Source organism: Saimiri boliviensis, chromosome 1, assembly GCF_048565385.1.
Source record: "Saimiri boliviensis isolate mSaiBol1 chromosome 1, mSaiBol1.pri, whole genome shotgun sequence".
In the NCBI taxonomy this organism is placed as follows: domain Eukaryota; kingdom Metazoa; phylum Chordata; class Mammalia; order Primates; family Cebidae; genus Saimiri; species Saimiri boliviensis.
In genome coordinates, this window is record NC_133449.1 from 246,047,187 (window position 1) to 246,062,318 (window position 15,132).

Here is a 15,132-nt window from a genome sequence, read left to right on the forward strand (position 1 = left end):
ACTCCGAAGAGGGTTCAAGTTTCAGGACCTGACGAAGAAAAGAAATGTTTGGGGAATAAAGGATATTCTCACCTCAACTCCTGGGATTATTCAATTCCTAAGGATCATATGGTTCAAATTCTACCTGCACGCCCACCCCTGTGGTCCCCATTCTAAACTTACCTTTGACTGTGGCACAAACTTTAGCAATCCTCAACTGGAAATCAGGTTAGCAAACTATTTTTATTTATGCTAACTTAACCTAGTTCAAGTATAACCCCTCCTTGTTCTGAGACTTAATTAAAGGACAAGCAAAATCTGGAGCTTCCTTAGTTGGTAAGATTTCATCTTCCTGTCACTGGACCTTTGGCTGAGCACAGACATAAGGGAAAACAAAAGTCAAAGAACTGAATTGAGAAGAGACTGGAGAACTCATCTGCTCCAACCCTCTACTCTGCTGATGGAACTGAAAAACAAGGGAAGTAAAGTGACTTGCCAAGGTCACATGGCCAGGCAGTGACAGCGGAGATCAAAACACAGATATCCTTACTGCAAATTCAGCTGATTTGGAAAGGCTTTTGACAGGTCTTTAACAAAGAGACATTACTTCAGTTTGGTTTCAGGTGAACTTAGATAACTGTACCTGAATGGTAGACTTATCAAAATGCCTATGTGATAGATCATTTGAGAGGCACAAATAATGATGATCTGTTATGGCTCCCTTCCAGACTCTTTACTAGAGATAGATGGATAGAGAAACTGTGAGGGAGAAGGCAGAGCCCTACATTTAAGGATCTTTTGAACCTATTGGGGCTTTTTTACTGAGCAGAATAAATAGACCCATACCCAGCAAGAAACTGGTTCCATGACCTCTCACAGTCAGTTGATCAAATGTTTCAACACTCACCTAAGTGTTTTTTAGCCTCACGTAAGTGTCTTTTGTCATTCATTTATTTTGTGAGGCTCAAATCTTAGAAACAAAATTTAAAACTAAAATGGACTTTAAAAGAGCAACTTAATATTATGCATATATTAAAAGAGTGAATTAGAGGTCTGCCTATTGATTTGGCTCACCATCTGTGGTATTAATAATAAAAGCAAGCTGTTAACATGATTTCATTTTTATAAAATATTAATAAATACCTAAACCTTTCACATGTTTATATGTGACTGTATAAGTGTAGAGAAATGTAGAGTAGACACTAGGCTTTTAATAATGGTTAGCTCTAATAAAACCAATGACAACAAAAGATGCTAAATACTCATGAAATGCTATTTAAATGAAAAGTCCTGTTATAACATGGGAAAAACATAAAATTAAGTATGTAGCTAGACGATAACTAAAAAGATATATAATTAAAAATCTGGTTTAACCAGATATAAAAATTAGCCAACTTCTTAAAATCTTGAATGTCTGTGGTTATTCAATTTTGCAGTAAGATTGAAAAAGAGAAATTATCTTGATCACTTTTTAAAATGATAAATACATAATTTGTCAGAATTTTTAATAAAGTATACATGATAGTAATACATGCTGATTAAGGAAAACTTGGGAAATTAAGAAAAGTAAAAAGGAGACATTCTTAACTTTTTTACTAAAAAAATTAAAAATTGGCCATCATTCTGGTATATTAAAAAAATTATTCTCTTTCAAAGGGTACAGATTGCAATGTTGTTATTCATTAATTCTAACGAATTATCTCAGCAGAGGAAGAGCCTGAATAAGCCCTTCACATTCACTCTAATGTGTAAGCACAAGAAATTCTGCCCATGGCCTATACTGTGTACACACTCAGTCCAGCTGCAATGGCATAGTTGCTGGACTCTATTGGCCAAGGCAAGCTCTGCCCTGGGGAGCCAGCTCAGCTGTACAAGGCAGGCACTACAGGTATGAACACCAGACCTCCTCTGCAGGCATGTCTCTTCTGACATCCCCGCAGAGGGGTGAGGATGTTCTGCCAAAAGTAGGTACCCTTTAGGTCCAATAGATATAAACACTGCCCTCAGAAACAAGGTCCCGACTTTGTATCACTTAGGCCAAACTGTCAGTGAAATAAACTCTTTAGTGTGGAGCCTGGACCACTTTTTACCAGCTTTGTAAGGCCATGAAATATTCATGTTTAAACAAGGGTAACAGAATAAGTGGAATGTAAAATAAAGAGTAAAGTGTAAAATGTTTGAGCAGCCATCCTCAAAAGCAGTGGGGAATGAAACACAGAGTAAATACAAGGGGATTAAGGATATTGCCTGTGTAGATGTAGGCATACCCTTTCCTAGCAATGGAAGAGAATAAATGTTGAACAACCAAACTTAAAAATTCTGAGCACCTGGAAAAAAACTGGGAGTATGTGGGATACATTTATTTTCTTTGAGGTTATTAAATATAATCATCATGGGCAATAAAGATATGACAGGCTTCAAATACTGAATTCCCAAGGCAAGTATCTCTAGACACAGCAGAGTTAGACAATTGTCTTTCTCAAGTCCTAAAACTTCTTTTTGATTGGACAAGTCCCTATGGAGAAATACATATTTTCTTTCTTTGCAGGGACTAAAAACCTGATACTAACATCACATTCAAACTCAGCACATTGTTCCATTTATTTCTAGTAGTACAAATTCTGCATGTGGCTAATACATAGAGAATGTAGTTTTGATTCTGGATCTTTCTAATGATATGTAATTCCCACCTTGCTTCTATCATGACTTAAAAAACTTTTTAAATTTTCTCTCCCAAGAAAAGCACTGAATTGTACAAAAATAGTGTCATGAATTCGTTAATAAAATTTCTATTTGCAAGAATTAATTACTTTAGAATTTCATCTTGAAAGGGAGGAGAACATTCTGCAGCAGTTCTACTGGGAAAATGAGACCAAGGAAGGTAGTTTTTTAAAGATGGGAGAGACTTGTGCTGAACAGATAGATACAATAGAGAAGGAGAAGCTTAAAACAAAAACAAAAACAAAAACAAAACAAACAAAAAAAAAAAGAGAACAGAAATGAGAGATAGAGGTTCTTTTGGTTGGAAATGTCTGGGAGAATTTCTTGGTTGTTCCAAAAGCTGGAGGGCATTATTAGCCTACAGCATGTGGGGACAAGTATACTAGACAACCCCTCACGATAAAAAAATTTCCCAGTAAAATGTCGACAGCATCCTATGTCCTTCAGTCAAGTCATAAAATATTTTCTTACTACATTTTAAAATGAAGAATTTTTAAGTGACTAAAGTATACAGAATATCAAACGTGGATTGACCAACAGAGATAAAAACATATAGCTTCTCATAGTTTGTTTTAAAAGTAATATGTTACTCATTCTACTCTATGATGTTTTTTAATTAAAAAAGAATATCCATAATAAATCATTAATAGGCCATTTTAACACAGACTAATATATATTATCTGTATTCTGAAAACATAAAAAAGTATACAAATATCTCAGTTAAATTTAAAACATACACACATACACTCACAGTCAACAGATATTAAGTATTTGAGTTGTAAGTTCTTAAGTTGGTAAAATCATTTTCCGATATACATTGTAAGTTACCATTATAAACATATATATATATAATTTAGTGGCTACAAATTGAGCAGAACATTATGATGGACGCACCTTGGTTGGCATTTGCACCCTGAGGCAGAGCATTGGTTAAATTGGGTAATTCACTGCCATGATTTCCATCTTCCCATGGACAGACATCAACACTGTTCCACTTCTTCAGCTGTTTTAGCCAACTGGCCTTTTGCTCCAACTTGCAGTGGGGGTTTAAAACTATACACATCCATAGAGCACCTAAAGGAGGAAAAGAAAGCAAATTTTTAAAAATTATAAAAATATCCAATGTTATCAAGTTAAATTATTTAAATTTACTAAAATTTAAAAATGTAATTTATATTTAAAATTTAAACTTTATTTAAATTATATTAAATTATCAGGTTAATGATAAATTTTAAACCATTTCAAAATGGACCCAAGTTAGTCATTTTTATAACTCAATTCTCCTGAATGTAAGCCACAAATCCCACAGAATTTATTGCAAGACAACAGATCCAAAGTTTGAACCAAAGATCCAAATACTCTTATATAATAATATATGCTTCATATTTCACAAATGCCCATGTTAATCAACTTATTTGTATGATATTTTAGACAAAAATGCCAATAACATATACAACCCCAGGGTCCAGTTTACAGACTCTATACACTGGATACTGCGATATATCACCCCAAATCGTTCTGCACAAAAACTGAATTTACTTTCTAAAATTATTTTTACAATAAAATCATTAAAGCATATAATGGACAAAAATAACTTCCTGTTCTCCTTATAATTTCAAACTTTATTATGGTTATTAATTAGTACACATATTTATACGCCAGTGCAATGTGAATAGTTTGGGGCAAAAAAAAAAAAGCCAGTAAAATAGGTCTTTCAAAAATAAAATGTACTCAAACATACTTCCCTAAATGATTTAATCAGGAACTGATTTTAAAATTATAGCTAATATTTATATCCAAATTTATATCATCATGAGTAAACTTACTAAACAGTAATCAAAATTTCCCTAGTTTTTCAAAGGAAAGGCAATAATACACTTAGAATAAAGGCATACCTCATAATTTGAATAATTAAGATCCGATAAATTTATTATTCCTTTCTACGTTCTCTGAAGAGGTAGAAAATTCAAGCGAGTATTTTATAAATTTAAAAGTTCAAGTTTTACTTAAATTTCAAAACAAGACAGATAAAGTGCTTCACAACACTACTTCTTTGAAAAGCTATGTGTGCATGTCTGTGTATGTTTTAATTATTTGTTAAATTCCTAATAATTGCAGGAATGAAAACTGTTTATGTTTTATTTGTCCAAAAGATATGCCTTACATTCTTCCTCATTAAAAATAAACAAGCTTCTTCCATTAGGGCAGGGGTCCCCAACCCCTGGGCTGCAGACTGGTACCAAGTCTGTGGTCTGTTAGGAACTGAGCAATGGGCTGTTAGGAACCTGGCCGCACAGTAGGAGATGAGCAGTGGAGGAGCAAGTACTACTGCCTGAGTCCTGCCTCCTGTCAGATCACCAGTGGTATTAGATTCTCACAGGAATGCAAACACTGCACATGTGAGGGATCCAGGGTGCATGTTCCTTATAGGAAACTAACGAATGCTTGATAATATAAGGTGATACAGTTTCATCCCGAAAGCATCCTGTTCCACTCCCAGTCAGTGGAAAAACTGTCTTCCACGAAACCAGTCCCTAGTGCCAGAAAGGTTGGGGACTGCTACGTTAGAGCATCTATTATTTTAAATATCAAACAGCTTTTTTCAACAGAAAATAAAAATGGCCACAATTTATCTAAGCCACAGATATTTACAATCTGCATCTGTATTTTAAAATGCCAATTAAAAATAAAACATGGCCAGTGAAGATGGAGTAAGCCCACACTCATCCCTCCCAATGATTACAACTGGAAACTTTGGACAAAATACAAAAAGCAGCAACCTGAAGACTCTGAAAAGTAAACAAGAGCAAGCAGATTGGAGAGAGAAAATAAAACCTGGAGAAGCAACCCTGATGGGGGTGATCTGCCATCATGTTTCTCCCTCTTTCTTTTCTCCTAGCTTTGAAATAAAATTAGCCCCATCCAGGGAACTTTATAAATGGCATGTGCAGCAAAAACTTGAGAAACCTCATCTAGCTGGTCTAAGCACAGGGAAAAAGGACTCCCAAACCAGGAGCTGGAAAGGGGGATCTCTGAATTCTGTGTACAAACTGGTACATGTCCTGGTCACATTTCACATGCATGATTCCATTTAAGGCAGCATAGCCAAGGTTTTGAAAACTAACTGACATTGGAACTATCACCCAATGGAGGGGAAACAATTTATGGTCTGAATCTACCCTGGTTTGTTGCTTGCTTTAATAAATTTTTAAAAACAATCTCCAGAGGATTTCAATTCTTTTAAACAATCCCCAGACTCTCATGATACACTATTCAAAATGTCCAGGACCCCAAATTATGTGACTTACAAAGAAACAGCAAAATGCGACCAATTATTGAGGGGAAAAAATATTCAACAGACACCAAGCAAGATAAACCAGATGTTAAAATTATCAGTCAGAGACTCTATGCCAACTATTATAATTATCCTCCATGAGATGAAGGTAAATACTATTGAAAGGAATAGAAAGGCAGTTCTCAGAAGTAAAATACAAACTATAAAAAAATGAACTAAACAAATTTTAGGGCTAATAAAACAGTATCTGAAAGTAAGAATTAACTGGATGGGTTCAATAGCAGAATGTAGATGACACAGGGAAAGTCAGTGAATGTGAAGCTAGAAATGATCTCAACTGAAGACGAGAGAGAAACAACTAGGCGTAAGTGAGCCGAGCCTCAAAAACAAGTAGGAAAATATCAAAAGGTTTAAAATTTATGTCATTTGATTCCCAGAAGACGACAAGCATATATAAAGAAAAGTTTTGAAGAAATCATGACTGAAAACCTCCCAAATTTGGTGAAATATATGAATTTATAGATCCAAGAAGCTTGGCCAACTTCAAGTAAGATAAATTCAAAGTAAACCATTCTCAAACATAATAAGCTGCTGAAAAGCAAAGATGAAAAAAAATCCTGAAAACAAAAGAAAAACAAAGTACCATACATAGAACAGTGACTTGAATCATTAGAAATTTCTATCAGAAAACAGAATACAATAGACAATATCTTTAAAGCATTAAAAGAAACTAAAGTGTCAATTAGAATTCTATATCCAGCAAAAATATCATTCAGGAGTGATGATGAAATATAAGCATACCTAGATCAGGGAAAATTTACAGTATTTGTTGCCAAGACATCTGTTCTGAAATACATGTTCAAGGAAATTCTTTAGGCTGAGGAGAAATAGTATCAGAAGGACACGTGGAAGTTCAGAAATAAAGGAAGAACAATAGAAATTATAAATATCTCAGTAAATATATTATTTTTGACTTTTAAGTTGTTTGAAAGTATGACTTTTGAAAGCAAGAATTTAACTGTGGAGTTTTAAATGCATGAAGAGGTAATGCATAGGACAACTACGGCAAAAAAACTGAAAGTAAAAGTAAAAATATATATAAACGGTATCTATAAACTATATATAAGCCATATATATTTGCCATGTTAAATAGCTTGTAGAGCCTAACCACTAAACTATACTATACATATATATAGTTCATATATATATATATATATATATATATATATATGCGTGTGTGTGTGTGTATATTTTTGTTATAATATATATGCCATTTAACATGGCAAAATATTAACTTCGAGTAGACTGTGAAAGCTTAGGTCTGTTTACTACAATATTGATACCACAAAAAAATATTCTAGGAGATATAAAAACAAAGGATAATAGAAATTAAATTATAATAAAACATTTTAAATATTCAAATAACAAGAGAGGAATGGAAACAAAAGGGATAAACAGAAAACAAATGATTAAATGGTAGACCTAAATTCAACAATCACACCAATAATTACATAAAATATAAATGGTCTAAACATATCAATTAAAATAAATGGTCAAATCAGGCTAAAAAACAAGACCCAAATCTTTCTTATACTGTGTATAAGAAATCCACTGTAAATATAATGACACAGATTAAATGTAAAAAGATAAAAAAAAATCATTAAAAAAGACTATAAAATAAAGCTGGCATGACTATATTAGTATCAGATAAAGCAGACTTTAGAACAAGGAATACTATACCAGGTATAAAGGGGATATACATAAAGATAAAAGGGTCAGTTTTCCAAAAAGGCATAATCCCAGATGACTATGCTGTACCTCCCAATAAGACTTCAAAATACAGGAAGCAAAACTGATAGACCTGAAAGGAGAAATAGACAAATCCACAATTATATTAGGAGACTCCAACATTCTTCTTTTCAGTAACTGATAGATGAAGTAGCCAGAAAATTAGCAAATACGTGGAACAGCTGAATGTGTCCCCAAAGTTCATGTGTTAGAAACACAATCCCCAACACAACAGTGTTGAGAGGTGAAGCCCTTAATAGGTGATTGGGTCATGAGGGCTGTGCTCTCATGAATGGAATAATGCTGTTATGGTGGGAGTGGGTTAGTTATCTCAGGAGTGGGTTGCTGATAAAAGGATGATTTGGGGCCTCTACCCTACTCTCCTGCATGCATGATTGTCTTGCCCTTCTGTCCGGTGCCGTAGAATGATGCAGCAAGAAGGCCTTTGCCAGATGCGGGACCCTCAACCTTGAACTTCCCAGCCTCCAGAACCATAAGAAACAAATCTCTGCTCTTTATAATTTACCCAAGTCTCAGACATTCTGTTACAGCAGCACAAAAAGGACTAAGATGAACACTATCAACTAACTAAACCTGACATTTATAAAACACTTCACCTAACATTAGTAGAAACAAACAAAAACCTATTGTTCATTTATTTATTTATTGAGACAGGATCTTGCTCTGCTGCCCAGGCCCAAGTGCAGTGGCATGAACATAGCTCCCTGTAGCCTCAAACTCCTAGGCTGAAAGAATCACCCCGCCTCAGCCTCCTGATAAGCTGGGACTACAGGGGGACACTACTTTGCCCAACTAATCAAAAAAAGAATTTTTTTTTTTTTTTTTTTTTTTTGGAGAAAAAGGGTCTCACTATGTTTCCCAGGCTGGCCTCAAACTCTAATTGGCCTCCAGCAGTCTTCAGGCTCAGCCTCCCAAAGTTCTGGGGTTACAGGCATAAGTCACTGTGCCCAGCCAAAACCTACTATTTTAAAATATACAAAAGACATTCACCAAAATAGTCTATATTCTAGGCCATAAAATAAATTTTGACAAATTTAAAACAACTGAAATCACACCAGGTGTGCATTCTCTGACCTAACAGAATTAAACTAGAAATTAGTAACAGAAAGACATTTGAAAAATTCCAAAATATTTGGAAATTAAACAACATGCTTCTAATAACTCATGAGTCAAAGAAATAGTCACAAGGCAAATCACAAAATACTTTACTGAATAAAAATGAAAATAAAATATTTTATGATTTATGGTATACAGCTAAAAAAAGTATTTAGAAAAAAATTTAGAGAATTAAATGCTCATAGTGAAAAAAAAAAGGATTCAAATCAATGATCTAAATAGTCACCTTAAGAAAATAGAAAAAGAATGAGAAACCAAAGTCAAAGAAAGCAGAAGAAAGGAAGAGATCAGAAATCTATAAGACTGAAAACAGGCAGGAAAAAAAACAAACAAAAAACAATGAAACCAAAAGGCAGTTCTTTAAAAAGACTTACGAAATCAATGAAGCTCTAACCAGGCTGACTGGAAAAAAAAAAAAGGCAAGAAAAAGCAAGACAGAGAGAAGATACACACTACCAGTACCAGGAATAAAAAGAGGTCACATCGGCTGGGTGCATAGCTCACACCTGTAATCCCAGCACTTTGGGAGGCTGAGACAGGCGGATTGCCTGAGGTCAGGAGTTCGAGACCAGTCTGGCCAACATGGTAAAACCCCATCTCTACTAAAAATACAAAAAAATTAGCCAGATGTGGTGGTGTGCACCTGTAATCCCAGCTACTCAGGAGGCTGAGGCAGGGGAATTGCTTGAACCAGGGAGGAAGAGGTTGTAGCAAGTCAAGATCGCACTACTGCACTCCAGCCTGGACAACAGAGCAGCACTCTGTCTCAGAGTGTTCCCTTAGGATCCTTTCAATATCTCTGAGATCTACAGAGAGAAGGGGTCTACAGATATATTAAAAGGATCCTAAGGGAATACTCTGAACAGCTTTATAGCCATAAATTCTACAACGTGGATAAAACGAAAAAATTCCCTGAAAGTCACAAACTACCAAAGCTCACTCAAGAAGAAATAATAACCTGAAGAGTTGTAAATTGATTAAAGAAATTAAATTTGCAGTTAAAAATCTCTAACAATATAGATCCAGAAGTTCCCCTAGAAAAGTCTACCAAACCTTTAAGAAATAGTAGCAATTCTACACAATGTCTTCCAGAAAACAGAAGACGACGCAACGATTCCCACTGTATGGGGCCAGTATTATGACCCTGATATTAAAATCAGATGAGAACATTACAAGTAAACTTAACTGCAGATCAATATCCCTCATGAACATAGAAGTAAAATGCCTCAACAAAAATATCAGCAACTCTAATTAAGCGATATCAAAAAAGGAAAATATATAACATAAGGTTTATCCCAGGAATGCAAAGCTGGTTTAACGTTCAAAAATAAATTAGTGTAATTCACCATATTCACAGACTAATGAAGAAAAACCATATGACAATCTCAACAGATACAGAAAAACCATTTGGCAAAATTCCACATTCCTTCATGATAAAGCAAGCTCTCAGTAAACTAGCAATAAGAGAGAACTTATTAACATGATAAAGGGCATCTGCAAAAAACCCTATAGTTAACACAGTAATAGCAAAAGACTGAATACTGTTCCCCTTAGAGGCAAAGATGTCTGCTCTTACCACTTCTATTCAGCATCACACTGGAAGTTCTAGAGAGGCCAATAAAGCAAGGGAACGGGGTTAAAGACATTAAGTGGAGAGGATAAAATCGTTCCTAGAACCAATAAGTATAACCAGGTCATAAAAGATCAAATGCAAAAAAAAAAAAGAAAAAGAAAATAAAAGAAAACCTGCTCACCTCAAAACGAACAAAGAACTATATATATATATATGCTAAATATGAACCACTGGCAATCAAAACTTACCCAAAAAGTACTATTTATCTTAGCACCAAAAAACCTTGGCTTATAAAGTCTAACAAAACATGTACATTTTCTATGTTAAAAACTACAAAACAATGATGGAAGAAATCAAAGACAATCTTGAAAAGTGGAAGCTACCATGTTCATGCATCAGAAAACTCAATACTGTTAACATATCAATTTTCCCCAAATTGATCCATATAGTCCATACAACCTCACTCAAAACCCTAACCAGTGTTTGTATGTATACTGACAAGAAATACAATAGAGAATGAATAGCCAAAACAGTTTTTAAAAAGGGCAAAGTTGTAAGAAGTACAAAGACAAAAGATTTAAGACTTCCTATAAAGCTACGGTAATCAAAACTGCACTGCTGATGAAAGGATAGGCACACAGATCAATGAAACAGAATAGAGTTCAGAAATATACCTACACAAACATGATCAATTCAAGGTTCAAAGTCAATTGAATGAAGAAAAGCTAAGTCTTTTCAACAAATGGTGCTGGGAACAATTAGACAGTCATATGAAAAGAAATTAACCAAAATCCACATTACATACCTGATGAAAAATTAACTCAAAGTGGATCATGAGCCTAAATATAAAAGTTAAAATTGCTAGAAAAAAGTTTAGGACAAAATCATTGTAACTTTGTTAGGCAAAGATAATGTTAGGCAAAGATAATGTTAGATACAAAATCAAAAGCATGCCCTATGAAGACAAAATTGATAAAGCAGACTTCATCAGGATTTAAAAGTTTTATGCTACAAAAGACACTATATTAAGAGAATGAAAAAACAAGTTTCAGACTAGGAGAAAATACCTGCAATTTGTACATGTGATAAAGGACTTGGATCTAGAATACATAAAACCATCTCAAAACTAATTAAGGAAATAACTCAATAAAACTGGGTAAAGAAAAGACTATGAAGCCATGAAAAGATATGGAAGAAATGCCAATGCACATTAACTAAGTGATCCAATCTGAAAAGGCTACATACTGTATTATTCCAACTATATGACATTCTGGAAAAGAGATAACTATGGAGATAGGAAAAAGAACAGTGGCAGCCAAGAGTTTGGGGGAATGAAGAGATGAATGGGAACAGCAAAGAGGATTTTTAGCATAGTGAAACTGCTGTTTGATACTATAATGGTGGATACATGTATCATTATACCTTTGTCCAAACCCATCAAATACGTACCACCAAGAGCGAACCTCTAATGTAAACTATGGACTCTGGGTGGTAATACAATGTCAGTGTAGGTCCATCAGTTGTATGACTCTGGTGAGGAATGCTGATAATGAGAAAGAATATGTGAGTTGCGGGGAGGGGGTATATGGGAAATCACTGCTCAATTTTTCTGTGAATCTAAAACTGCTTTAAAACATACAGTCCATTTTTTTTAGAAAAGGAAAAAAACTTAGAAAGACATTTTATCAAAGAAGATACATAGATGGCAAATTGCAGACAAAAACATACTCAACATTGTTAATCATTAGGAAATACAAATTAAGATCACAATGAGATACCATTATATACGTATTATAATAGCTACAACTATAAAAAAAAAATTTAAACTGACAGCAACTGTTGACAAGGATGTGGAGCAACTGGAATGCTCACAAATTACTATTTGGAGAGTGTTTAAAATGGCACAGACTCTGGCAAACAGTTTAGCAGTTTCTCATGAAGTTAAATGTATATTTACAATATGACTCAGCAATCCCACTCCTAAGGATTTGCCTAAGAGAAATAAAAATTTATGATCAAACACAAACTTGTACATGAATGTTTATAGCTGCCTAATTTGTAAATGTGAAAGACAGGAACCAACCTAGATGTCCTTCAACTGGTGAATGGATAAACAAACCATGGAACATTCAGAAAGAGGATACCACTCAGCAGCAGCAGCAGCAGCAGCAGCAACAACAACAACAAAAACCCACTGATGTACATGTAACATCTCAAATAGACTATACTAAATAAAGCCAGAATCAAAAGAGTATACACACACAACCTTATATTTCAACTGATCTGATATTCTGGAAAGGCAAACTAAAGGGACTGAGAACAGATCAGTGGTTGCTAGGGATTGGGAATAGGTGATGGGAGCTGACTACAAAAGGACAGCATCAGGGAATTTTTTGGGGGTGATAGACTGTCCTTTATCTTGATTGTGGTGGTGGTTACATGACTATATGCATTTGTCCAAACTCAAAAATTATAATGTACACTAAAAAATTATAATGTATTTTTAAATTATTTACAGTATGTATGTATTTTATAGCATTAGTAAGACTTGTACAATCTTAAAAATTAAATAAGCATATTACCATTAATAGTCATTATTGGGTACCCACTACATGCTAGAGGCACCATATTTAGGGCTTTACAATCATTCTCATTAACTTGTTATAATAACCCTTCATAGTCAGAATTACCATTCTATTTTAAAAATAAGTATCTTAGTCCATTTAGGCTGTTATAACAAAAATGCCATAAATTTGGTAGCTCATAAACAACAAACATTTACTGCTTACAGTTCTGGAGGGTAGGAAGTCCAAGACCAAGGTGCAGATTTGGCATCTGGTGAGGGCATGACCTTCATGGATGGCACTTTCTAATTGTGTCCTCACATGGTGAAAGGGGTAAACAAGCTCCCTCAGCTCCACATTCATGAAGGCTCCACCCTCCTATCTGATCACCTCCCAAGGGCCCTAACTCCTAATGCCATCACCTCGGGGGTTAGAATTTCAACATATAAATTTTGGGGAGGACACAAACACTCAAATCATAGCAATGAGAAAACTAAAACTCAAGAGAGGCTGAGCTCCTTAAAAACAAGATGCAAAATATTCTTGGCAACTTTAAACAATGATTTCTATAATTCTGAAGAAAAAAGATTTCCATAAAACTCATCTTAGATTTGCATGCTTACATTTCTCTAACTAGAAAATTTCCATTTTGCAGAATGAGAATTTTTTTTTAAAAATCAAACCTTTATTAACTTGCTTATAACATTCTTTCATTGCTCACCTTCCTAAAGAGAGGTTTCATCCTGAAAAGATGTTCTTAATGTTAGATTCAAGTTCAAAGCTCTAACAGATATGCTCTTTTATCTTAACAGTCATCATTACAAAAGCTGTAATTAGCCTTAATAACCAAGTTAACCAAATTGTGTTAAGTCATTCTTCAAATTTTATTAATTCAGAGTCTCACTTTGGGCATTTATCTCCTTTCCCTTCAACATGACTGAAATATTTGTAGCTTTAAAAATAAATCTATTTGATGACTAAACACATTCTGCTGTCCCTCTGCAATATTAACCCTTTAAGGACTTGCCCAAAACCAGGATAGAGGGCTCAGTGAGAAGTCATCATTTTCTGTACCTAACAGAGGACCTGACACATAGTCAGGTACTATTGGTTCTTTCAGGAAAAAAACACTTAATTATCTGCTATTAATTACAATAAAAGCAAATTCAATACTTTTAAATTTCTTTGCCAGCTTCAACACAAAGTATATAAAGGCAGTTATTAAATTGCTAGCATGTGCATCATTTAGTTTCTGAATTATCCATGGCACATATCAGCTCTGGCTTTTCTCTATCATCCAGCATGTTTCTACTCTCTAATACTACACCTAATCCATACTCAGTGATTTCAGCAAGAAGACGGCACTGTAACATATGAGACAAAGTAAATCAAAACTAGGAAGGCAATCCCCCAGGGAAGAAAAGAAAAAGCATTCTTCACACAAAGTAAATGGTTACAATCCACTTAGTGGTGTTAAAACTATTCACATCTTATACCCAGCCAGTCAGAGAATGTGGGCAGAATGTTGTTGAGGCAGAACACCAATCATCACGCAAGCCATTCAGTTACTTCTGCATCCCCCCAGTAGCAGAGTGCCAGTGGACAATACTCCTCAAATGTGGGTGGCAAGACTGAAAGGCCAATCTTTTCCACCATACATTCAGATGTACAAATTATCATGACCATTTTGCTTTACATTTCCAAACAGAAGAAATTTTTGATGAACAAGGTCTCATCTGGAAGGGGTAAGATATGTATTACCAGCCATAAGAACTTAAGCAAGTGCACTGAGGCTCTCGGTGGTGGCAGTTCCCTCATTTAACCAAGAGAAACAATAATTTCTAACCTCATCAGGCTGTTTAGACTTGAGTATTTTTGCTAAATGTTGAATTCACACAGCTTCAAAAGGTGCAATCCTGCAAACCATTGTGATGAAAGACTTATACGGTGAAGAAATTGAGTTGCAACGGTTACAACAGAATTGAAGTGCTCAGACTCCAGAATCACTCAAAATCACTCTGAATACCCTCATAAATATTTTACATTTAATAAAATAAAACCATTAAGACCACATA

The 15,132-nt window shown here is 34.6% G+C and overlaps 1 protein-coding gene across 2 annotated transcripts in view; it reads right to left on the reverse strand.

Annotated features, from left to right (window-relative positions):
• The window catches only part of ZSWIM6 (zinc finger SWIM-type containing 6), a 221,771-nt gene that overhangs the window by 21,119 nt on the left and 185,520 nt on the right, over positions 1–15,132 (reverse strand). For both annotated transcript variants that reach the window (XM_039469957.2, XM_074385655.1), the window contains exon 5: positions 3,595–3,774. In XM_039469957.2, coding sequence (XP_039325891.1) covers positions 3,595–3,774 — 180 coding nt within the window. The remainder of the gene's footprint in view (positions 1–3,594; positions 3,775–15,132) is intronic.